General features: G+C 40.1%; 1 protein-coding gene across 1 annotated transcript in view; it reads right to left on the bottom strand.

The window, feature by feature from the left end:
- Positions 1-313: 313 nt before the first annotated feature.
- Lhfpl6 (LHFPL tetraspan subfamily member 6) overlaps positions 314-27,091 on the bottom strand; it is a 239,397-nt gene continuing 212,619 nt past the window's right edge. Inside the window, exon 4 of the mRNA XM_046454152.2 lies at positions 314-1,442. Within this exon, the coding sequence (XP_046310108.1) occupies positions 1,324-1,442 (119 nt within the window). The 3' untranslated portion in view covers positions 314-1,323. The remainder of the gene's footprint in view (positions 1,443-27,091) is intronic.

A 27,091-nucleotide genomic window follows, 5' to 3' on the forward strand; every position in this document is an offset into this window, starting at 1 on the left:
GGAGTACAAGATAATCTTTCTTAAATGACCCAAATTTCTAGATCCTTTTGAGAATTTGGTTATGATTGAAATTCAATGCACAGGAAGTTATAATGCTGGTTGCAAAGAATTTAAGCTGAAAATGGAAACTGTGTCTCACCTTAAATACACTGTATGTCTAGAACAATTCCTGGTTGAATAATCAGTGAGTGATATAATGGGAGGTCTTAAGAGAAGAGGAAGATTAATAGGACAGTTGCAATTGGAAGGCTATATTGAAAAAATTAAAGAAACAGACCAGATAATTGAATGAACACTCTAGGATTCATCTAGCTATTGAACAAAGAGAGAAATTTATTCACAAGAGTTTTTCAAATACAAACAAAATAGCACTTTTTAATTGTTTTTTTACAAAATGAATATTGAAATAAATGTGGTACAGCACAGTACAATAATGGACGAAAGAAAACAAGATCTAATGATTGGAAAATGTCTCTCATGACTCTCACCTCCTCAACGGAAGTCTCTCCTACAGTGGACAGAAATTTGCCCCTTGACTTCATAAGAATATCATATCAGAAGCTACTCAGAGAAATGTTGCATACCTTTGAATAATATTGAAATATGAAGGCTTAACTCTAAAAGCCTGCATAAACACTGAGAACATGTGGAGTGGCTAAAGAGTTTATGCAGGATATACAAAATACTGATACAGTGGCATATTGGTCCATTTATTAGGTTTAATGTATGTTTTATAAAGGGATAATACTGTGTTTTCAATGGATAGTAAAAAGAAAACAGAGGAGTAATGCACTAGGGAACCCCTCCCCCACAGTCTGTGATGATTTACGTGTGTTGCGTGGGCATGTGTGGATGTGTATCTGCGTGTGTGCTCGTGTGCTTTCAGGAGTGGCATTACCTACAGGGAACGTTTGTGGGGTACCCTGCTTCCCACATAATACTGTTTCTACTAGCCCTTTTGATTCTCCCAAGTCCTCGACATTAAAAAAAAAAAGCAACCAAAATTCTTGTTTGCATATATAGATTTGCTTTGCATGTGTATGCGATATATGCTGACAATATTGTGTGGAACAGAAACACCCGATACCCTGCAACTCTTAGCCTTTGGTCCGTATTTTCTTTCCTCCATCATTCTCCATTTCTGTCACCAGCCTCCCACCACCCTCCCTTCCTAAATAAAGTTCCTTGTTCCATCGGGTTTCCCTTCATTAGCACGGTATTGAATCAGAACCACTATTCCACCTTTTAGAAGTAGCCAGAAGTTTTGGCCCCTTCCAGCCCCTGTGGCCTGTCTTCTCTTCGGCTTCTCCTGATGGCTCCACCTCAGTATGGGTAGTGCTTCTGTTTCTTGCCCGAGAAGCAAGCCAGCCATGTGCACAGCAGCATGGCGGCAGCGGCACCTGCTCCCGTGCAGTAGTAGGCCCAGCCGATCTCACACTTCCCTAGGGACAAACGAAGGGAGAGAGAGCAAGAACAGATGAAGAGGGCTTTGAAGGAGGTTTTGTTTGTTTCGATGTGTGTGCTCTGAAAGAACCTGGTGTTCTCACTCTAATGGAGCGATACTACACTGAAAGCTATCTTGAGAGTAAGTTGGTTGTATGCATTTCAGAAGGCTCTCAAGGTCTGTGACTCAGACCAGCCAAGAGGACAAAAGCCTGTTCCCTTCACCAATGCCCACAGCCCTGGCTGAAAGAAGGAGGAGTTGATTCTAATTTGACACCTTTAACCCAAACTCACATGCATAATCAGGCATTTTAGAATAAGAATTCAAGATACAGGTACCATCTTTCTGCAAACAGGCCACTTTAAGGAAGAGAACCATTTGAAGGGCAAAACTAAAATGAATCCTGTATTTACATGACATTGTCAAATGATCACACTCTTATTATCCGAATTATAGAACAAAACTCCCTGATTCTCCCTGGGCCAACGCCTTTAAAGTGTCCTTCGAATGAAAACAATGACAAGAGCCAGATGGCTCCCTCTCAGTTGGTTGATTATTAATAATAAATAATAATAATAAAAACAGAAAGATTTTTTTTTCATATATGGTCTTTGTTGGTTTCTTCCAACAACACTGTGAGGTGAAATGCTGTTGAGAAGCAAGCTAGGATTTAGAAAAGTTAGTGGTTAACCCAAAATCATATGCTTACAATTGTTAGTAAACTGAACCAGGATTTAAACCTGGGTTCCAGATTTCAAGAATAAAAAGTCATTTATTGAAAATTTCTTTTCTGAGTTCATGAAAGTGATTTCTGCACTCGTGAACTTTTTTTTTAAATAGTATCCACATTATTCTTTTTATGTGCAGAGTAAAGAAGACCTCTATATGTTACATTAGATGCTGTCCTTTCTGCCCCAATTCTTACTCCTCTTTCCTCCTGTCTGACCATCTTATCAGACAATGTTCCAACAGCAACCATTTCCCTCTCTTTCTTTTGTTCTTGCTTACACATCACCTTAGAAACAAACATAAATAGCAGGACACTTAGATTTCAATTGCATCAACTATAGGCTGAAAACCATGTCCCTTTTTGCATAAGTCAGTCATTCTTGCCTTGTTCATTTGTGATAAAAGTAATAACTTCTCTATTGAGAAATGCAAAGACTGTTAGATTTAATGTGCAGTTTAACTTCGTATCTGTTTATAGTTTTGATATGAGGCATCTCCCAAAAGCTCATGTGTGAGTAAATTCAGAAATAGAGGTGATATGAATAGATTATAAGAGTCATAATCCAATCAGTGGATTAATCCATTTGATGGCTTAATGGTTTGAAAGGACTATTGTACTGGGTGGTGACTATAGGCAGGTAGGATGTAGCTAGCAAACCTCTCTCTCTGCTTCCTTGCCACTAGGAATCGAGAAGTGCTCCTCCATCATGCCCTTCCGCCATGATCTTGGACCCAGTGCAATGGAGTTGGCTGACCATGGCCTAAACCTCTAAAACCACTAGCCAAACTAAATGTTTCCTCCTCTAAGCTGTTCTTGTTAGATATTTTGGTCACAGTGATGCAAAGCTAATTAGCACAGTATCTTCACTGGAAGTTTATAGGAAGGGTAGTCGTTATGTGCCCCATGTGTAGATAAGGCAAGGTGAGACAAAGTTAAGCAAGTTATTGGCTTGTGTTCAGCTTGAAAAGCAACACAATTAGATCAAGAGCCTCCTCATCGTTAAAGTATCCCAGATATTACCATGCCCACAGACAGCAGGCTGCATTGTTCAGTCTTCAGCCCAACTGTCATCCTGGATTTGTCCCTTCTATATGCAATAAGAGTAACAGAAGATAATAGACATATATGTATTACTATTTACACAAAATTATTAGGAGAAATTTATGTGAAGTGAATACTAATGCTTTTAACTACTTACAATAGCAAAAATATGGAATCAACCTAGGTGTCCATTAGCAGATGAATGGATAAAGAAAATGTCACACACACACACACAGTGGAATATTATTCAGTCATAAAAGATTGAAATCCTGGGGCTGGGGTTGTGACTCAGTGATAGAGTGCTTGCCTGGCATGCATGAGGCACTGAGTTCGATCCCCAGTACCACATAAACAAATTAAATTTTAAAAAAGGTATTATGTCCATCTACAACTAAAAAAAACATATTCAAAAAAAAGAATGAAATCCTGTCATTTGCAAGATCATGGCTGGAAGTGGAGGTCATTATGTGAAGTGAAATAGGTCACGTATATAAAGACAAATACCACGTGTTCTCATTCATTTGTAAAAACTAATAAAGTCAATTTCACGGAAAAAGGAAATGGATAGTGATTGCTAGAGATGGGGAAGATCAAGAGGCAAGGGAACATGAAAATAAAGTATATAAGAGATAGAAAATATTCAGAAGATGAATAAGTTCAGGTTCTTCCATAGCACAGTAGGATAATAGTTGATTTAAACAATCTATGGTATATTTCAAAGTGACTAGAAGAGTATGAAATTTCCAGTCCATAAAAAAGATCAGTGTTCCAAGAGAAATATTTATTATCCTGTCATCACATGTTATACACATACATTGAACTAACAATAATAAACCCTATAAAGATGTACAAACATTGTCTCAATAACATTTTTTAAAAATATATTGATGCATTTAATCCTCATGAGAACACAGTGTGGCAGGTACGTGAATGTCATCCCCATCTTTCAGACAGGAAATTTAAGGCCAAGCAAAGTTTGATGTCCTGTGTCCCTCTCTAAAGTGTCTGCAGCGTCCCTGGCATCCCTGGCCACTGTGTCTGCTGCCCTTGTCCACCTGTCTTTCTGCTTCTACTCACATTATCATCCAGCAGCAAAGAAGGCAACTATCTGTTTAAAGATAAATCAGATCAAGTCACTTTTTGACTTAAAACCCTCAAAAGAATTCTCCAAAATCCGTCTCCTCCCTGTGGGCTCTGGGGTCTCGAATAAGCTGGTATTTGCTGTCCTCTCTGGCTTCATGGTCACCCTCCCCCTGTGCCTCTCCAGCCACACTGGCCACCTTCTCTGTAGCACATCCAGCTAGTTGCTGATATGAGAGCTCCACATTCATTATTCCTTCTATCCAGAAAATTCTACATCTAGACTGTTGCAGAACTAACTGGCTCCTTCTCCTAGGGGCACCTCCCAAAAGACACCTCCCACCTGCTGTGGCCTCTGTGGTTGCTCTCTTGCCTCTGCTCACTGCATTGCCTCCACAGCACTTTCCATGGATTATAAATTCAGTGTGTGCACTTAATTTTGGTCTCCATCTCTAGAATGAAAACTTCAATAAGGGGAGACTTCCTATATTTTATTCCCAACTATCCACTATCACTGTGCCTGACCCGCAGTGGGCACTCAATAAATGACTGATAAATAAAAGGCAAGGTAAAATAAAAATAAAGAAAGGAAACAAAGCAGGCAGACAACCATCTCCTAAAAAACAGTAAATCTGGGATTTTATTTTAAGAATAACTCCAATCCTATTTTGGAAATGAATTTTTGGAAAGACATTCCCAAAAGCAAGTATGTATTTCCAAACCTCCTACAGAGTATTTTAAATTTAACAGGGAGCTCAATTCTGAAGGATCACATCTCCACCTTGGGTAGGTCTCACAGGCACAATGACCTCCATTAATTCTGATAGACAGCATAAGCATTTTTCAAGGGTAACAAAGTCCCCCTTCATGGACCACGTTTGCTAATGTGGCTGTGAGTCCTGGGAACTATCTCCATTTTGAATTATTCTTTACCTTGATTAAATAAATCTAGAAGGGAAAATTAGAAGGCAGCTAAAAGATGACCAGTGGTTTAGGCCCTTCCAAAGAGTCAGCAGAATGTGTCGTCTATCTGTTCCACACGGAGCTCCTGACATGGAATATAAGCCATTGCTCATTATTAACAAGGTATTGACCTACATGCAGTTCCACGACCTGACACGCAAAGCAGAGTATATATAATTCTTTATTAATTATAGGACACGTTCTTGAGAAAAAGAGGCTGGCAAGGATAATTATTTCAGAATAGTATATGTGACAGCAGCACTGCTTATTAAAGATGAAAAGCGGGGGAGGCTACTAACGCATTGATCCTCAGAGGGCCAAGGTTAGAGGGGATAATATTTTTTCCTATAGTTAAGTCAATAAAATATAAAAACTTCAGAGGCTTGTGCCTGGAGGGGAAACTATAACTGATGGTGTAGATGCTCCGCCCCATTCCTCTGGATCCGGCTGATGTTTCTGGGCTCTTAGTCCACAACTTCTGCTTGTGTTTTGCTCCTAACAGTTCTTACTTGAAACCCACCTCAGAGGACCCATGAAAAAATGGAACCAATTTGCCTCTACTCTCTGACAGCTGAAGTGGTCCCCAGCATGACTTGTAGCCAAGGTCATGACTCAGGACTGGGGCACAAGTGTGAAGACCCAGTGACTTCTTGCCTCTCGATGGGGCAGACTGTGCAGTGTAAGGAATGTTCCAGAACACCTGTGAGCCGGCGAGGCTGGGACCTCACCTCAGATTGCACCTGTACCTGGTATTCAGTCCTTCATCGCTTTGCTTTGAAATCTGGCTCATTTCCTGAACCACTTGAACACCAATCTTCACCTCAGCATTTGCTCTAGGGGAACCAGATCTAAGATAGCAGCAATGAACAAAGTTTTCTTGTTTTTCTTTACCAGAGGGGCTCGTAGTTTCTTCAGGTGTCCAAGGCTTAAGCACCCCACCTACCTACCCACCCAAGTCCTGTCAGTCCCTGAAAGACCCGGAGCCTGAGCCACTCTTCCTTGTGCTGCCATTTTCAAGGGCAAGTCCAACTCCTTGTCGACAACAGTGTGTAACTGTAGTTTCTAATCACTGTAATGTTTCTGGATCCATTCTAGTTTATGTCACAAAACACATGGTGGGCTCATCAGATGAAAGCTGGGAGAAAACTAAGTAAAGGTTCTTAAAATGTTTGGCAATATAAGAAAATGTGATCCCTGATTACACATCTATGCAAGTTCATATGTTATGATTTATACATTTTGTGGTTAAATCCAGCGGCTGATTAAGGACCAAATGAGCAATTAATGTTTAGTGCAGTTTGAAATAAAAATATTCCTGTATTTCAGACATGAAGATAATTAGGTAATTTGAAAAAAAATTAAATCAAAGGTGACTTTGATTTGTTCTAGTATTCTGGATTACATAGAAATAGAGCCATCTCATCAAACCAGCCTCAAAAATATATGAAATATACGAGCACTCCCACACACATATCTTTAGAAAAGCAAAAAAATAATCAAGATCAGTCCAGTAAGACCAAGAAGTATCAGCAGGATTCAGGCAAACATGAAGAAACATTAAACCCCTGGTTCTTTATTCCCTCCCCTCCTTCTCTCCCTCCTTCTTTTCTTCTCTCCCTTTTTCCTCTCATTCATGGATTCAACAAATACGTATTGAGGGCCCCGGGCCCACTGGCAATCACAGAGTCCTAGGAAGTTAGTGGAGAATAAGATGAATATAATTCCTGCTCTCCAGCTTACTGTCCAGCAAGGAAATAAATACTCAATAATATTCTTACACTTATGTAATAATTATGATAGGCTCTTGAAAGGAAAAAAAGTCCAAGATACAACGGCAGCAAATCTCAAGAGATCTATATAGTGTGGTCAAGTCACTGAGGGAATGCCTTAAATTAGGAGTGAAATTTGAACAGAGTCTTGCCAGATGAGTAGAGGCAAGCCAAGCACAAACATGGGAGGCCAGAAAAGAGTGTGTTTGGGTTAAGGGAAAGGTTTTGTTAAAGTATTGCTCAAGTAAGACATGGATGCCTTTTGGGGTGTAAGGCAAAACATGAGGTTGAGTATGACTGTTACTGGAGTCCTGGTCCAGAGGCCTGACTCTGGGGGGCCCAAGAAACCTCAAGTCTAGCTGCTCATTCTAAAAACCAAGAGGAAAAGTAATGGTGAAAGTGTGAAAGGAACTCTAGTCACACGGCAATGCAGGAAGGGAACTGTAATCATATAGCTATAATGGGAAGGCAAAGGTGACCAGATGTATGCATGGTCAAGCAGCCTTGTCACACTATGGCCTGGTTCATTATTATCTCAGCACTGATCACGCAAGGCCTGGTCAAGTTGCTCCTGCCTTGGGGTAGTTTCCACTCATCACAAGATCTTTAAGGATCAGAATTGTTGTTCCTGGAATCCAAGGTGCTTGACTTGAAGCAAAAGACACAGATGAAAAACGGAGACAGAGATGCCAAGCTTTTTATATCTGCAGGCCCAAGTAAAGTGTCAGTGTTTTTAGCAAAATCAGACTCTTAAGTCCTTGTTGCATGATCATTCCCTGAGTTTGAGAGCTTGAATTTTGGAAATTTCTTCTTTACAATTTTCATTCAATTTGCTGGATAGAAATATAAGATACTCCACAATCACAAATAAATCTTAATTACCTATTTTCTGCTTTGCAAAGTTATAGAAACTGGAGATACCGCAGTGAATTATACTGACAGGGTCCTTGGTCACATGAAGCCTACTTTCTAATATGACATTAGCTGCATTATTTAAATACATTCCGTGTATATTACACATAAGTTTTATAGAAATTCAATGAAATAACACAGATATAAATTTTTCTTTTCATAAAACTATAAAGTGAAACATCTGAAAGTCTCTGAGAGACTGGATTTATGAGTCATAGACTTGACAGTATGCCTTCAATTGCTTCAAAGAAAGGGAAAGTAGATTTTTCTTCCTGAGCATGATTTCATTGTTAAAACCCACAGGCTCAATGATTTTTTTTAAAAAAGTACCATGTTTTACAGTCATATAAGAAAAATGTCTTACTGAATACTTTAGGCTATTAGAAAACTAGAGACGTTTACATTTATATGTTTGAAGTAGCACAGTTTCCCATGAATTTTAATAGAACTAACTGGAACCAGGAAATTTGGTGTGTGTGGTGGGGTGGGGGGGCGGAGGGAGAGCCTCTGGGGGCCTCTCTTTTTCCCTGTCATGGCAATAAATGTTTGTTATTATAATGCAAACAGAAAGCATTTTACCAGAGGGCAAGTTTTGTCTGTGATCCTTTCAGGAAATTAGAGAGGCAAATCTATTTAAACTTTCCCTTTTGCTCTCTGTAATGCTCCATCAAACAGGACTCCAAGCTTGCTTGGTTGGCAAATTGCTGCTTTCAACAATGGGGAATACTATTCTTGACAGATAAAATAGAGGTTAATGGGACAGAAAGCAGCATACCATAGCCACATGCCAAGTCCACAGACAAAGGCTCCGTGGCAGTATTCCAGGGCAGCTCCAGTGTGGGGCAGTGGTGTGGAGAGGTGTGGTGGGTTTTTTGTTTTTTTTTTAAGGGTGGCTTAAATTAGTTTTTAGTGCATCTTTTGGAAGTAATAGAGAAAGAGGCGCTACAAAGAACTTGGCCCTACTTCAAATAACAATGGAATTCCATTGATCTTTTCATCTTTTAAGGACATTGCAGTTTAACCTCTGGCCTTCCATTAATTCGTTCAATTAATGTTTTGGTGTCTATGATGCGCGACTGCGAATGCCTGTTGTGTGTCCTGTGCTCAGAGCAGTGCCTGGACCCAGGAAGACAACCAATACACATTCGAGGCCTGAATGGACATCAGAGCCTTGACTTGTGCTGACAGTAGAAATCCAACATTAATGATTATATAATAGCTGTCATGTAAACACTGAGTGAGGGGCTAAACTGTTAAGAAATGACACCTCACCTCAGTTAATCATTTTTGTCTATGATCCTGTTAGGGTATTAGAGAGGCAAATCTGTTTGTATTTTCTCAATCCGATTTCCATGAAAGTTTGTATTTTCTCAATCTGATTTCCATGAAAGCAAAGTAATGAGCTCTTTATTTATATTAAGTAAATGGTGAACTTGAGCTTGAACTTGGGTCAAACTGATTCTAGAATTGTTTTTTCTGTCCTCAGATAATATGTGAGGAAGATCTCAATTAAATGTATGTTTCTTATTTGCTAGGAATCTAGTAGTTAATCTCTGCTAGAACTCATATGCCAAGAAAAAAAGTTCATCTCACCCCTCTGACTTGGTGAGTCTTCTTAAAAGACTCTGCATTCCAGGTCCACCTTGGTTGGAAGGTTCTAATTATCAGAGGACTCTATCTCACAGAATTCCCCCCACCCCCCAGTTCCTAAAACAATGGAAGCAATCTTGGTACTCTAAAGAATGTGTTGAGGTGAAGTCTAAAACAAATTTGCTCGAGGGATTCTGACAACCTGTGTTTCCGGCATGAGAACCTAGCTTACCATGTGCCTCCAGACTTGACGGGTTTGGCCTGCCTGGTTCTGTCTTGAGCTGCCTGATGAAGGGCTCCAGGTCTTGGGCATTCTCCAATTCCCCTCTAGGGCTGCTGGTAGATGACGGAACATTTGGGGACTGGGGTCTTCAGGGAGGTCCTTAGGTCATTGGGGGCATGTCCTAGAAGGAGACGGTGTAACCCCAATCTCTTTTTCTTTCTCTGTGCTCTGGTTAAAGCTATGATCACTTGCTGCTACATATGTCCTGCCAAGATGTTATCTACTATCAGAAGTCAAACCAATGGGGCCACCTGATCTTACACTTGAATTTTCAAAGTCGTGAGCTAAATGAACCTTTTCTGTTTATAAAGTTAGTTGCTTTGGGTATTTGGTTGTAGTAATGCAAAGCTGACTAGTACACCATTTGTCACAGAATCTTGATCTTTGCTGTGTCTTCCTGTCTCTATTTTGAACTTCAGCTCTATGGGTTCTTAAGTTACTTCTCTTTTCTTATAAGGATGCTGCTGAGCTCCCAGCATGCCTTGTAACCACAAGTGCCTGCATCAGGACAAACAAAGCTGATAGACTTCATTTATCAAGGCTTAATATTTTCTGTGATATTTTGAAATTGTTAATGCCTTAAGGTATAAATGTAAAGTCTAGGTAAGAGAAACAGACACATTAGATTTTGTCCTTGTTCCTCATAAATAACAAAAGCCAGAAGGTAATAGGATCAATGGAAAGATAAAAAATCTTCTGTAATCTTAACCACCACAGACAAAATTTGATAGTTCTTTCTACTCTTGAATAAATTCCTTCATACCTCTTCCTATTCAGACCTTCTTTACATAAACATTAAAATACAGAACAAAAAGAATATGCCATGAGACCAAATCCACCTGCTCTTTTGTGAAGTTACTGAACAAAAGTGCCACTCGTAAAAAGAAAAATTATTGAACCTTTGACCTAAAACATACAAAGTCTTTAATTCAAACTTTTAATGGAACAAGTAGTAAAAATCATACTTCAGGTGTCTGTAAAGAGAAGAACTTGGTTGGTGGCAGAAAATAAAGAAGTCAAAAGGTTGAAGGAAGAATGTGAGGTTTGGTTCTTCTTAAAACCTTTGCTTGTTTCTTATGTCTTCTTATAACTGGAAGTATGAATTCAAATTAATTATCAGGGTTGAACTGTACGTGACTAAGGGCTCCTCCATTTATGTTGTAGTTTTTGCACTCCCTAGGGATGGGCCCCAGGGGGTGCTGTCCTCAAGCAAATAATGGGAAGGAGACCCCCCACCCCCACCCCACACCCCCACACCCCCACCATCACCACAGTGTGTCCTTAAAGAATAGGTGGTGAGGAGATGTGGGTAATGGTAGATATCTCCCCCACCTCTATCCAAGTACTGAGTCTATTTACAGAATATTCCAAGAAGTGGACATTTTGATGTCTCCGGAGTCAACACAGTGAGGGGCCCAGCATTTCTCCTCAACAAAAGCTCTCAACTCTAATGTATGAGACTGATTAAACCTTTCTGTTTGTCCAGCTCATTTCTTCTCAGGTTTAAGGGACTAAATGGTAGAGATGGGGTCACTCGTGCATCTTTCATTTGCTGCACCCAGGGTTCAGTTGGTCTGGCCCAGTACGGTAGGATGTGACTCTCTTTGAAACAGAACGATCTTTTCCCCAAAACACATAAAGTATGTATGACAGTACGTGATGTTCTAGCAAGACATTAAAAAAAAAAGATCCCCTCATCACACACCTTTATTATGTGCCCTACTTTTTCCATAAAGCTAACTGGGATGCTGGAAGTCATACATAATGTACAGTGCAGATGTGTCTGTGAGAACCCACACCCCAAGCTATGGCAGTACCCAGTATTCTCTATATCTACACATGTTAAAGGGAGCAGGGATTTAGTCTTTGGAAAAGATATGTTATGCACAAACAGCTTACAACAGCACTACCTCTCAGGGGATATATTGGGGGTAAAGTTTAACGGGAAAATATTTATCAACCTTGTATTTATCCAATGCAGTTTAATTCATTCTGTCACCAGAATAGAAAGAATAGGAAGGGCCTATACAGTACAGAGGGAAACATTAAGGGGAATGACCATCTGTTCAAACACTACACTTAAATTCAAGTTCAGACTTTAAAGAAAAGAAAAAATTAAAACTTCTCAAATTATTTCTATTGTATGCATGGTATAGGTTTTCCTTCTGGGTTTCCACAGAAATTTTGCTGAACAGTCATAATTTTAATTTGCTTGATTTTGTCTCTGGCTCAGAAAGGAATATTTTAGCTCCACCCTTGGTTTAAGGGGCTGAGGAAAAAGAAAAAAAAATAGTTTTAGCCAACTTATTGTTCCCCAAGGGGCATCATTGACATAGGAATTTACCAGGAAGTACCCTCCAAGATCACATACTTGCACAGCTGCTTCAGCTCAGGAAAAGGGCAGAAGATACAGAAGAGGGGCTGAAATTGATGTGTGGTTCACTAGTACCGAGCCCAAGTTACTAGGGGAAAGAAGACATGACCATTCATCAGCAGCATTGTTATTACTATTATTAAAATCTTTCCCTACATCTTAACAATTTCTAACAGTGGTGTACAGGTTTGGGAAGCAAAATTTAATTTTATTTTTTAAACTTAGAGCATCAGGAGATTTTATTTTATTTTATTTAGTGGTGCTGGGATTGAAACCAGGGCTTTATGCATGCTAGGTAAGCACTCTGCCACTGAGTTACAACCCCAGCCCTGGGTATTTTAAAGAGTGCTTTGTGCTTATTATACTCTGCAAGTAGAAAACCATAAAACACAAAGAAATTCCACAAGAAGAAATAGAAAATAAATTCCATTTCTTTTATTAATAATTCTGTACTAAAAAATATTATCAATATAAAGTCTATATATTGAGTAAAAATAGAATGTCAATGTTGATCTCCTAATTTTGGCAACTGTATGGCCAGGTCATACAATGGCATTTTTTTAAAGGAATTACCTAAGTAATTTCTAAGAATGATCGGGAAGGAGACAAAGAATGATAAAGCAAATGTGATGACATTTACTTTTAGGGGAAACTAGGGGGAGATTATACAGTAGTAATTCTTCATGTTATTTTTGCAACTTTTCTATATATTGATGTCATTTCAAGATTAAGGTTTAAAAAGTTTAAATATTTAAATGTATATTTATTTATATTCATGTACATGTACTACAAAATCAGTGAAGGACTTTTATGTTTGTAAATATAAGGAAAAAAATCAATAAATACGTGGATAATATGGCAGGCAAAATGAGAAACTGGGATAATGAGTCAGTCTCTCTCTCTCTCTCTCTCTCTCTCTCTCTCTCTCTCTCTCCTTCTTGGCTGCTGCTATGAGGTAAGCAGTGTTGCTCCATTACACCCTCCCCACCATGATATTTTGCCTCCCTATAGGCCACAGCAATGGGACCAAGTGACTGTGAACTGAAACTTCTTAAACCATGAGCCAAGATAAACCTTTTCCCTCTTTTAAGTTGTTTTTCTTAGGTATTTTTGTCACAGTGATGAAAAGGTGCCTAACAAACTTCTTACATCCCACTTGCAAGTGTAGCTTTATAAAGCACAGCACACAATGAGGTGGCTTAGATGGTTCCTGCCCTCTGGCTACATCCCATCTAAGATAAAACCTCCTCTTGTTCCTACCAACCACAATCAACAAAGCAAACAGCCAATAAATTAAATCACTTAAGTCAAGATGACCTTCCAGCATTAATCATGCAATCTAACAAATGATAGGTGAGATGGATATGTATGCAGGACCTCTGTGCCCAGGTGGGAGGGAACAGAGCACCCATCCATCAGAGCACCACACAGGACCAGGGCAGCACACAGGGGCACAGAAAACCCATTTTCCTCAACAAAATGCCTCTGGCCTGGCAAGATAAAGTGGTTCTATATTCCACATGGGAAACAATTATATCTCACAGAAGGAAAGGAATTTTTCCAGCTGATACATTTGAAGGATTTTATACAAGCAGAGCATGTGCTCCACAGAGAAAGACGACAGGATTTTTATGTGCAATCAAAGTCGTTCCAGGCAACTCCAGCTGTGAATGCTTCAGGCAAAACAGGAAGGCAGGGGGGATGGGAGGCAGGGATTACTGTGAAGGGATTAGACCTGAACAGGACACAGCCTCTTTTAAATTCAAGCCTTGTCAAGAACCAGCGCATCCCGCCTCTATTTCCATGTCCTTTTGACTTTATCCTTCTCTCACTTCTCCTGCCACTGAACACATCACAGCATCACAGATTTTAGACCCAAAGAGACCTGGGAGAAAGTTCACACAGGTCAAGGGGTTGGAAATCTGGTTCTAAACAGGGCCAGACAGTAAGTGTGTTAGTTCAAAGGCAACCACAGACGCAAAATAAATGAATGAGCATAGCTGGATTCTCATATATATTTTTTTTTAATTTACAGAAACATGCAGACCAGATTTGGCCCCGAGTTTGATAATCCTGTATCCATGTCACCTCCTATATTTTATTCATGAGGACACTATTGTCCAGGATACTGGAATGACTTTCTAATGACTTTCTTAAATGGGTTCTGTTCAGTGACTATTTTCTTTTGCTTATAATTTATAATTTCCTGGTTGTCAAAGTAAAGCAGGCTGATGTAGCTGTGTTATTTATTCTTAATAAAAAAAAAAATCTAGTCCTACCAGGCGCAGTAGCACATACCTGTAATCCTAGTGGCTCGGGAGGGTGAGGCAGGAGGATTGTTGAGTTCAAAGCCAGCCTTAGCACAGCCTAAGCAACTCAGTGAGACCCTGTCTCTAAATAAATTACAAAATAGGGCTGGGGATATGGCTCATGTGGTTGAGTGCCCCTGAGTTCAATCTCTGGTACCCCCCACACACACACATCTAGACCTATTTGGGTAATGAGTATATACACCACATAATTACTTGCCTGCATTTTAAAAGGTGATTCACATACTCAAAGCAAAGTATAAAGTTAAGGGGGAGAAATAAGCCAACAACCTTTTTCTCTTTTGCCAACAATCCTGGACATTTGGAGAAACAGCTGACGCTCAGTATCTGCTATCTATGCATCACAGATTCAACCTACTTCAGAGCAAAAATATGCACACATTTCCAAACTGTGCTACATGATACAGTTTAATATATATACATACACACACACACACATACAACACACACACACACACACAGCAGTTAAACTGTATTAGGAACCATACATCATCTACGGATTATTTAAAGTATGCAGGAGGATGTGTGCTTTGTATGCAAGTCCTAGGCTATTTTACAGAAGAAACCTGAGCATCTTCTGACTCTGGCCTCCATTGAAGGATCCTGGAACCAATCCCCCATGGATGCTGAGGGCTGACTGTGTGTACTTCATGTCAGTATATGTAAACCACCAGTGTAAAAGAGATCTAGACCAAACAAAAGGAGCAGGGGCCACCTAGAAAGAAAGACGCAGAGATGGGGAAGTCAGAGCTCTAAGAAATGGACATTCCTGCCATGTTGCCAGGCATGAGGACCACACAGAAACAGACATTTCTTCACTTCCTCTCTAGGTTCCTGGGGGAGTTCCCCTTTCATACCACAGCGAACCTCATTCTTTTTCCTCTAAGTACCAGATGGACTCAGGATCCTTCCCTCTAGACTTTACATTGAATCAAGGCCCTGCATCACCTCCTCCTGAGATTCCAACAAGAATCACAGAGCCATGAAGAGGATAGCAAGGGTGCTTTGCCTCTTGGCATCCTCTCAAGGCAAAGGAATGCCAAAGAAACAAAAGTACCTTGGCTCCTCCAGAAACAGCATTAAATTTCAGTGAAAGTGTTAAAAAAAAAAAGAAGAAGGATGAGAGAGTGGAGCGGCTTCTGAATTCTTTTGCTCCTACCAATGAAATGGGCCTCTGTTCTGTGACCCACTGGGTACAGTTCTTAATATACACATTTGCACCATGTACACATAAAAAGCAGTTTACCCTTTGTCTTCTCCTGCCGGCTGAGTGTCTGCAAGCGCAGTTGCTATTAATCCTTGACCCTTAGCACTGAAGCCATCCTAAAAGTTTCACTAGAGATCATCCACTGTTAAGATGACATTGGCTCTGTGTACAGAATGTACAGTGGTGGCCTTTGTGTCCCCACTGTGAACTGACACAGAATCCGATCTCCATGTGGGGGTTGCTAAGATAACCAGCAGGGTTTCACTCAGGGTAGGGAGATAAAGATTCTTCTTTACTTTCTGTCTGTAGCTGCTATTTATAAAGGCTGGGACTACCTGAAACTCAGGTCTTTGATTCATGGATGGCCCAAAAAGAGAGTGTGAAAAGGCCTGGTGTGTCTCTAAACTACGGTTCCTCAGTGTGTCCCAGGGCTGCAGCCAATTTTCCAACAAACCTGTGGGAAGAGGTGCTACATTCCATCCGGATGACATTTCATCCGCCCTCCCTGTCGGTACCCATCACACTGCCCTTAGCTGCCAAGTGGCCTCTGCATATCCTCTCTAGGCATCCAGTTAAATGGGACTGTGCTGCAGCAAGCACTGCTTTGATGTTGGTCAGCTACCCTCAGTCTAAGAGGTTTTTCTTGATGATCCCTGCAGGCTTGTAAGGCAGCTCTTGGAATCGGAACTAAATCCAGTTTGGTCAAGCCCAACCTTGCAACCCTTTTTGGTAAATTCCAATACCCACTAAAAAAAAAAAAAAAAGTAAGAGATTGTGAGGGATAGTTTTTCTTTCACAAATTATAATGAAAGCAAGTCTCAGACCAAATCCGGCTACACATATAGACACTTATTTTAACAAACAGCCATCAAAGAACAGGCACAAAATAGCTCATCATCCTAATTTTCTGTCTTTCTAGGTATTTGGGTTACCAACTTGTATGAAAGAACCACTACAGACAAATGGGGCAAGCTTCCAGGGCAGGTTTCTGTTCCCATTGACAACAACCAACCAGGTATGCTTCAAACGGAAGATTAAAACCAGAACCCTTTGGGGTGATTTGTCCATAGATGCCATTTCTCAGAGCACACAACTTGAATGCATCATTATAGCTGTACTGTGGTCAAAATATGAAAATACACCTCTGTACTGGTAGGTAAACAGCCATGGATCCAAGTTCCTCAAATATCCTACAGTGTCTCTTTTCCCTTGAGGACAATAGAAAATCCTAGCCTCAGGCTCCAGATTACAAAGAGTTGAAAGACCTAAGCAATCTCATTCTACTTGGGACCTCATTTTGATTTGAAACTTAACCTCTGACCTACTGTAGTCCTAAAGTCAGGAAAATACTACAGAAAAGCTCTGTGGAAACAGTTCTCGGAAAAGCCGCAGATGGTGATCACCTAAGATAGGCCCCACCTAGGTGTGGTGACCAGTATCTAAACTAGAAGCCCTGCAGTTTGGCACATACCCCCCCTTGCGACATCCTCACAATTTAAACCAATCAATTTTTTAGTGCGTCAAACCCTTGAACTAACCAATAATTCTTTCCAGATTCTTTCCCGCCACTTGATACACTAATCATGTTTTAGAGTTGTTATTTGATTTTCCCGCGGTATGTGATGATTTGCTAAGAGATGCTATGATGTATGTGGGGGTCCCTGCCTTCCCCAAAGAATGTATAAAACTACTGCAAACCCTGGGCTCGGGGCCTCTCAGCGTCACCTGTTGCTGTGTGCGGGCAGAGGACTGAGCTAGCTCGCAATAAACACCTCTTTGCTGCTTACATCGATCTTGGTCTCTGGTGGTCTTTTGGGGGTCCTGAATTCGAGCATAACAGAGTTAATGGCTGTCCCAGGAGGTTCCCCATGGGAGGCTGCTTTAGCACAGTGAACAGAATTTCTTTTAGTTCTGATTCCTCAGAGTCTAGGACATATTGGTTGTTCAGTATTTTGACTATTACTCAGGCCAAGAAGAATGCCTCTGTGCCTGGATGGATCCTTAAATCCTTTCATGCAAGGATACGATATAGCTCAAGCTATTTTAGCCAATCTATAGTCCTGAATATTTTGATTTTACCAACTAAAGCCCATTTTTAAACATTCACCATGTTAATTAATAAAGCACTAATTATATGAATAAAAATACATTTCTGACAACTGTTACACCAATTAGTAAAGCTTCTGGTATCAGTCGAAATATGAAGGACAGCAGTATTTGTACTAGCAGCATTGAGTATCTGCCCTGGAGTGTATACTTGAGCTGAGGTTTTTGCCTCAAGAGCACGCGTACATCATTATGCTGAAGTATTTTAAAATGAATCATAGTCATACTAACAGTGCTGTTGAGAACTGTGAAAGGTCTGAGGTTCTACTCTGTTTGTGAGCTAGAGTGAGACTGCCAAAATTTCATGGATGCTGGCAAAAGGTAGGAGACTTCTGGATCACAGACAAGAGGACTGTGTTACTCACATAGCACCATCCGGCAACATGAGCTTCCTGTTTGTGTCCATTAACTTTGCCTGCCCAAGTAGAAAAAGCAAACAGTGGGTTTGTGTCACAGTTGAAGAATCTTTCCTAATGGGCTGCAAGAAAATCTGTCCAATTTTTACCTCAGAAGGAGATAATATATATTATACTGAACAATAAAACAAACCTGGCCCCAATTTTGTCTTCCAAGACTGTTTACTACACAAATATCTTTGAAAAGATAATCCAGAAAAAGTGCCTCTGATCACAAGATATGCTGAAATGTGACCTCCATAGAGAACTGTCTCCAATGTGGCACAAACAAAACTGGTTAAGATCATAAATGAAAGCATATTTAACTCACTAAGAAGATTGAGCAGTCAATTGCACAGATGTGATTTCTAAATAGAACGGTGTATAGGAGTACTTATTTCCACAATGCTTATTGTACGTGGGGACATCTTCCCCTACACCATTCCTCTGACAAATACTTTCATATATAATGAAATCAAGTCAAAGGGGTTCCATGGCTTTCCAGCCTCTTGGGGAGATTTGAGGTTTTTCAGGAGGTTATATCTAACATTCAGATCCCTAAGCTTTCCAGTGTTAGACTTCCCAATGTTGTTTGCCAGAGATTCTGTCTTCAGATATCAAGAACCAATTAGAATCATGAAAAGAAAATCACATGTACCTAGCACATAAAAATTACATACTGCTTCAGTAGGTTTACAAATTCTCTGAAGCCTAATGATGAACTATGGGCCCCTTGAAATGGTCTGGAAACCTTAAGTTAAAATAAATCCGTGGATCAAGGTTACCATAACATTGAACTCATTTACTGGTGTCATCAAAGCATCCTGTTGCTAACCCTAAGAAGCATGCTTATGCAAATGGCATATTCAGCTGTCCAAAGTATGACCCTAAATCAGGAAGTTAAAAAGCATTGGCCAGAGCATACAAATGTCAGTGCTTCAATGATATGAAGTTCACAGAAACAGAAAACTGAACAGTGCTTCTTTAATGTGTGGCTGCAAAATGACTTATAATTAGACAGGACACAAATTAGAAGTGAGGGAGCAAGAACAAAAGACATAACTAATAATAGCAGTATATAATAGGTGAGAGCGTGACATAAAACTGCTTCAAAACAAAACCAGAAAGAACTAGAAAGTTCTTTCAGTCTTGGTTATTCAGTAAAGGTGTACAGCAGTTAATGTGTGTCCAGAACTCTTAGGAAGGACTCCATATAACAGTATAATTTTTGTTTGTTTGTTTACTTTTTATATATTCTGGTTGAAATGATGGGGACATAACATACTTCATCCTTAAAACTATTTCAATGTTGCTGTAGTCAGTTTTTTCAATGCTGTGACCAAAAGACCTGAAAAGAACAAGTTAAAGGAGGAAAAATTTGTTTTGGCTCATTGTTTCAGAGGTTCTGTCCATGGTAGGCTGACTCCATAGCTCTGGGCCCAAGATGAGGGAGAGCATCATGGCAGAAGAATATGGCAGAGAAAAGCATCTCAGGACTTGTCAACTAGGAAACACAGAGAGCTCTGCTCACTAATTACGAAATATGAACCCCAAGGGCATGCTCCCAGTGCCCACATACTACCTGCCTATAGTTACCACACAGTGACACCATATTAGCAGAGCCTTCCAGACATTAATTTAAAGCTTTCAGAATCTAATCATTTCCTCTCTGTGCATTCTTGCATTGCCTCACCCATATGAAAAAAGGGACAACTCATATCTAAACCATAACAACATGATTAAAATAAAGGCTGTGTTGGGATTTTAGGGAGAATGGAGGACTAGCACTTGTATTTTTTCCATGTGCAAAACAATTCAGGCTGTCATACTGAGTCTTTTCAATAGTCATGTGAGAAGCAGGTATTGTTATCCCCTTTTAGAGAGGGAACTGAGATCCTGAGAGCTCAGAAAGTTTGCCCAGAATCAAGTTGTTGTAAGGGATTGACACTGAGATTCAAATCCAGTTCATAGCTGGTCAATTTGTTTGTTTCCCATTAACTAACACTTTCGGGGGAAAATACATTTATTTGGAATAATCCTTTCCTATGGTATTTTCTGAAAAGATCTGATAAATGAAGTCCCACTATAGACCATTGCTCATTTAGTGAATTTTTTATAATTTCTCTTTATTCCTTATGTTTGTCAATATATTACTAGGTTAAAAATCAGACTAGAAGTCAGATGAGTCCTTTTATCACTTCTGGTGATCCCAATGAATAATGCTTACAAATGACCTCTGCCTAACTGCGGGACACCTGTTAAGACCAGTGGCTACTTTCCATCATTTGTTATGAAATGAAGGCAAAAAACACAGGGGCAGATCACTAACACCGGAGGAAGCCCACCAAAATGAATTTTCAGTTCTGGGGCAGAAATATTTTTCTTGGGAGTAAGGACTCTTATAGAAAGATTTGAAAGAACTCTCTTCAAATGTCTCATAAAGACAAGTCTCCCAGAGGGAGAAGGGGAATTGCACGGAAGATGGAAGGAGACTCTCATGGGTTCACAAAATACATATGCGATGGTGTGAGGGGGAAGGGAGGAAAAAAAAAGAGAGAGAGAGAGATAAGTGTCACAGTAGTATAAACAATAGGGATGGGATGGGAGGGGAGGGGAGGGGGAGTATAGGGAGGGCAGCAGAATACAACTGACACTAGGATTGCTGTATGTATACACATGGATGTATAACCAACGTGATCCTGAAATCTGTACACATGGAAAAATGAGAATTCATACCCTATTTGAATCAAATGTGTGATATGTCAAGATAATTGTATTGTCTTGAGCAACTAATAAAAAAAGAAAAAAAAAAAAGACAAATCTCCCAGCAACATCAGAATAGTGTTACTGGTCTAAACGCACGTGATTAGAGAAGAGACTATTCCAAGACACATTTGTGAATGTTTTCAATTATAAGCCCCATGAAGGCAATGAGCAGGCAGGGGACTTTTCACGGATATGGTATTACATTATCAGAAGTAGTCAGCTGGTGTCCTGAAACATTATCCCCAAACCCTAGCTACCAGAACATTTTAATAAAATCTATGGGTTTAAGCAAGACAGTGCTCACACCGACAATTTGTCTCAACTGTCCTTTCTTCCTTACCTACCTCATTGACATAGTCTGTTGACTAAAGTTCACTCCTGAGAAATGATCCCAAACATTAAAAAATATCTTCCCCAGTTACATTTGAAATGAAGTGTTTTTCTGGCTCCCATTTAACATTCAAATGAGACATGGTAGAAAAGAGCTGAGCGCACCTAATACAAAAGAATCATCAGAATGAAACTGTTCAGTTTCCTAAATCTCCTTCAGGACTTTACACTCCATCTAAGAAGGCACAGCACTTAGGTAGACCTTTGTTTTTCAAATAAAAATATTGAAAAAAATTAAGAAGAATCTTGAAAGGAGAGACCAGCATATTCTCTGGCAGTGCCTCAAGACATCCTATTTTCCACACATTTTCCAAGAGAATTTCCCTCTTTCTTCAGTTATTGAATTCCATTGCCATAGATTGCTATAAGCTACTGAATAAGGTTTTTTAAAGGTATTAATGTAAGAGGGGGAATGATTCTGCACTGAAATAACCTAATCAAAAAAAGAACTGAGGAAGAAAAGAATTTCAAGCAATTTTCTGTTTTCACCTATCAGAGTATTTGGTTCTTTAAACTATGACCCTGATCTTGATTTTTTCTGGGAGGAGACTAAACTATTACAGAATGATGCTACCATTTTTGCCAGGTATTCGGAGCCAAATATATGCAGAAATGTGACAGCAGTTGCTTTTTTAGTTGTTAAAAATTTATAGTAAGGTTTTTTTTTCCTTCTTTTCTTCATTTCTTGCTTCCTTCCTTTCCCCTGGTCCTCCTTTCTGGGGTTCTTTTCACCATTCAGTAGATGGCAGATATACAGCATGCAGGTAGGGATCATGTCTATCTTATTCATAATTTTTTGGAGGGGTATCAGGGATTGAACTCAAGGGCACTCGACCACTGAGCCACATCCCAGCCCTATTTTGTATTTTATTTAGAGACAGGGTCTCACTGAGCTGCTTAGTGCCTTGCTTTTGCTGAGGCTGGTTTTGAACTCGCAATCCTCCTGCCTCAGCTTCCAGAGCCGCTGGGATTACAGGTGTGTGCCACCTATCTTATTCATAATTTTATCTGTGTGGCACAACTTGGTACTTAGAATGTGCTTAATAATTATTTGTCGAATAAGTCCTTGCATCTATTGAATTTCAAACACCAAGCTAAGTGCTTTAATTGCAAGAATCCTGTCCCAGAATTCCAGATGACTGCAACTTGCAAAGATGTATTTAGGGATACAGACAGAATGAGATTTATGGTTGTACAGAATGGTGCACTTTTTCCTAAAGCAGAACCAGAGTCATTTACTAAGTCATAACTTAAAGTGGAAACATTCACATTCTAATTTTGTTATCATGAAATCTACTGGAAGGGGCAGTTTGAATAAATGTCCCAGAGATGAATGTGTTATTCTTTCTGTGCTCTGGAATGAATGCAGAAAACCCCTTATCACAAGAAAAGAAGGCACTAAGAAGACTGAGTGATGTGACCAGAATCCTGATTGGCTTTTGCCCTGGAGGTACCTGAATACTGCACTCAGTCATGTCATCACCCACCAGCTTGGTTTCTTTGGCCTGTGGAAGTTTCCCTGTATTATCTGGAGCTAAGTTTGGCTTGGTTTAACTCTTAGAAGCTTCCTAGCTTTTCTCTATCATCCTCCTGCAATCAAGCTCTAGGTGAGGGAATCCAGGCTCATACTGAACCTTCCAATGACTTCCAGTGACTTGAACCTAAACGGAAAGTTTAGAATAGCTCCATTCATAGCCACGTAGAAGGCAAGACACCATTGTTGCTTTAAGGACCTAAAATCGGGTTAAATCTCAATGCAAATCTCAATGCATGTTCAATACATTAGTATTAAACAGTTTCTCAACTAGCAATCTCCTAATGGAATAATATATTCACTTCAAGCAATAACCAGTGAATGCATCATGTGGGAGGGGTCTCTTGTTGAACTGAGGGAGGACCCTTTAGCTGCTGGTTGTGACAGGCAAGTTCTGCTCTGGCACAAACTTGGATACCTTGAAATCCCTGGGCAGAGCTTCACTGCCTGGTCTGGCTGAGCACAAAGCATCCACAGAGGTCCACATGAGCCCCAGGAGCCTTCTGGCCAAAGTGATGCTTATTACATTAGATGTCACAGAGGCCAACAGTAGGTTCTTCTAGTGTCAGCTCCAGTGTCATTTCCAATAATAGAGTCTTCTATGTGAATGACAGGAAAACTAGGATCGCTTAGCTGGAGAAGGACCCACAGACCCCAAGCTTGAAAAGGCTCAAAAAAAAAAAAGTAGACTATTTTTGTTTCTATCTTTACCCATCTGTTCTTCTTGAAAATCAAGTATGATTAAATTTGAGGAAGGAAAACATGAGTCAGGTGTCAAAGAGCTAAAGGAGATGTGTCCAAAGACGGGTGGGCTGGCCACTAATCAGACAAGACTAGAAAGGATTTCTCTCCTAGACTGAAAATAGAAACAAACAGACTGTCATTTTCTCCAACATTGCTGCGCTCCTGTTCGTAAGACACCAACAGCATAATTTCAGGAACAGGAAACATGATGGCTTCTTAATCAAATTAAATAGCAAAATGAAAGCAATAATTACTCAAATTTACTTGGCAAATTAGCAAGACAAATTAATTGAAACACTACTTTTGATCATAAGGGGATATAATTAGAAAATTCTTTGGTGGATGAAAATATCTCTGAGGCATGAATTAAATCAATTGGACAACCTGATTATAAAGACCTTATGCTTGATGTATAAATTCAAATTTTCTGATATGAAATATAAAATGAAGAACAAAGATTGATCAGCAAATATTCATTAAAAATGGTCCTGTCCAATAGCAAATACCGTCCTGACTTTTGTTATGTGCCAGATGGCTATACTATGGATTATTCTTATCAGTAGTACTGTTTTGAATTCCCAAAAAGTAATAAGTAAAATCACCATTGTTTATGCTTCAAAGCATAAATCATTACTGACCCCTTGTTTACAACCACATTAATGGAGGGAGCAGTGACGATAAAAAGGATAGACCGATGCTTCTTAGCTTCATCTACAACTTACAAATCCAACAACTTCTCAGTAAAATCCAGTTCCGGAAAACTCTAAGCACTTCCAAGAAGCCACTTACCATATGACATCCCCCTAGCAGCAGCTTCTGTTCATGAGCAAACATGCAACAAATTTGGCCAACTTGACTGAGTAGAGGAGCAGGGAGAGAAGCTTGCCCTCTCTTTTGGACAGAGTCACAAGTGCCAGATGTATTTATGACCACAGAAGAACTAGCTTCAGGATGAAGCCAGCCTACAGATGGCAGATGGTAGTAGCCAATCTACAGATGGTGCTTCCCAAACATGGGCCCTGGACATCTCTTTGAGTCCCTGGATCAGTCAAGTCTGCAGCTCATCCCTGCTCTGTCCTTGCTGTAATAAAAGATTTTAACTGTCTTCTTAGTTTTATCCAGGTGTTGAGTCAGGCTTTTGTAACTTAAACTTAAAAATGATCTGTGTTTAAAACAAAAATGAGAGTCATAGTTTCTGATGCATGGATACTAAAAATCTACATTCCCGACAGGACAGCTTCTGATTCTAACATTATAGGTCGAGAGCTACTATCAAGGCAAATGACACTTCCAGTTGGAGAATTTTGACATTCATTGTGAAGCCTATTGACACTCCTGTTTTCCTGTATTAAAAATGCTCCATTAGGGGTTGGGGATGTGGCTCAAGCGGTAGCGCGCTCGCCTGGCATGCGTGCGGCCCGGGTTCGATCCTCAGCACCACATACAAACAAAGATGTTGTGCCTGCCGAAAACTAAAAAATAAATATTAAAAAAAAAAATTTCTCTCTCACTGTATCTCTCTCTCTGTCTCTCACTCTCTCTTTAAAAAAAAAATGCTCCACAAATGCTCCTTTCTTCTTGATAAATAAGCTAATTCAAACATGGCAAGGTAACAATTTTGATCTGTAAAAGTGGACAATTTTGCAAAATCACTTCAAGATTACACTTAATACACAAATGCTTGATAAATCATCGGTAGACTTATAAAAACTTTAAGGCCTGCAAAAACAAAACAAAAATACCCTTCTTTCTCGTTTTGCTTTCTAAGTTTTTTTTTTTTTAATTGTAGATTCCTACCACATTGCATTACAACCACGATTGTAAGTTTCTTATGAAATCTCTTCTTGCCTAACTACTACTTTCAGTTTGGGATTCAGTTTAAATGTTCTTCCCTTGGAGGTTCCTTCTACCTACCTACCCCCAAGCTAAGTAAAATATTACTTTGTATCTTGTCTCATGACTGATATTTGGGATTAAAACAAGTTGAAACAGGAAAGTAGAACATAAGGTAGGCTCCCTCCTGACTCTTCCCCCTGCCTGCCCTATAGCCCACCCACACCCACTCTTTACCAGCCTAAAGCTTATATAGCCTTGAGTGCTCAGGTAAACACACTTCTTTAGGAAGCTCCAAGCAAGGTCTGATGGCCTTGAATTGTGATCTAGCAAATAACTACCAAATTGTTACCAGGCTGCTTTCAGGTACAGGTGTAGGTAAGTGAGTTTCATGGATGACTGATCCACCTCTGTCCCTACTCCCCTGTTTATGCTTCCACCTGGTCAGAGGGGCAGTCAGGGAAGGGAGAGCACATCTTCTGGTGCCTTCTTCAGAAACCTCTGTTTATACCTCCTCCAGTCTCACTGGCCTCAGTGGGTCGAAGCCTTCCCATCCCATGCCAGTGCAAGGGGTACAGTGACCAAGATAGATTTACAGTGCACCATGTTTCCCACCACAACCCAACCTGGAAACTTCAGCATTTGCACCGCTCACTGGGGTAACTGAACAGGGCTGCTTGGTGCAGAGTTTCCAACTGCCCTCAATCCTGAATGGCTACCCTGGAGGCCTCAAGGATCAGTAAATGACGTAATTTGAAATGAAACCATTTCTGACTTGTCAGAGGTGTTATTTGCACAAAATTAGACATTACCAAACTATGACCACATTGCCTGCTTTTGTAAATAAAAGTTTTATTAGGCCATAGCCACCTATGTCCCATATACCTGTTGACATTATGGCTGCACAATTGTGTAGCTGCCACAGAGACCACATGCTTACAAAGCTTACTATCTGGCTCTCTGCATAAATGCCTGCCAATCTCTGACTCTCACGGATCAACTAGGGTGGGATAAGCTCAGCAAGTCAACCACAATGCCCACTGTAGCTCCTGACACTCTGCCTGTCCGACATACTTTATATGAATATTATCTGTGTTAATATCTAGTTTTAAACACCCCGAGGGTCATAAATAGTTCTTTGACACTGTAAACACGATATACATATGTGTTGGCTGAATAATTGAAATGAATTCACTCTTTAAATGATCCACCATGGAGAAACCAAAGCAATTACTTCTTTCAGGATGCTCTGGCCAAGAGAGTAACAGCAATTCAAAAACAGGATGCCAGGGCCAGGGGCGTAGTTCAGCTGTAGAGCACTTGCTTAGCATGAGCAAGGCCCTGAGTTCAATTCCCAGCTTCATCGACATACAAACAAACAAAAACCCCAGCATGGCAAGAAAGGGACCCAGGGTCCACACAAAGGACTGCAGGAGCTTTACTAACATTACTGTTTCCCAACCTTTGAGAGGACCATGTGCCCGCAAAGTGTCCTCTCTGAAATGAGGTAGAGATGAGCTTGCATACTCAGAAGAGGCAGGGTGTGGCTGGGACCAGCAGTGTGCATGCTACTGAAAGGTGGCCCCAGAGCCCTCCTTAG

Source organism: Marmota monax, unplaced genomic scaffold (assembly GCF_021218885.2).
Source record: "Marmota monax isolate L192 unplaced genomic scaffold, Marmota_monax_Labrador192_F-V1.1 WCK01_AAM20220418_F8-fsc00011, whole genome shotgun sequence".
Classification (NCBI taxonomy): Eukaryota; Metazoa; Chordata; class Mammalia; order Rodentia; family Sciuridae; genus Marmota; species Marmota monax.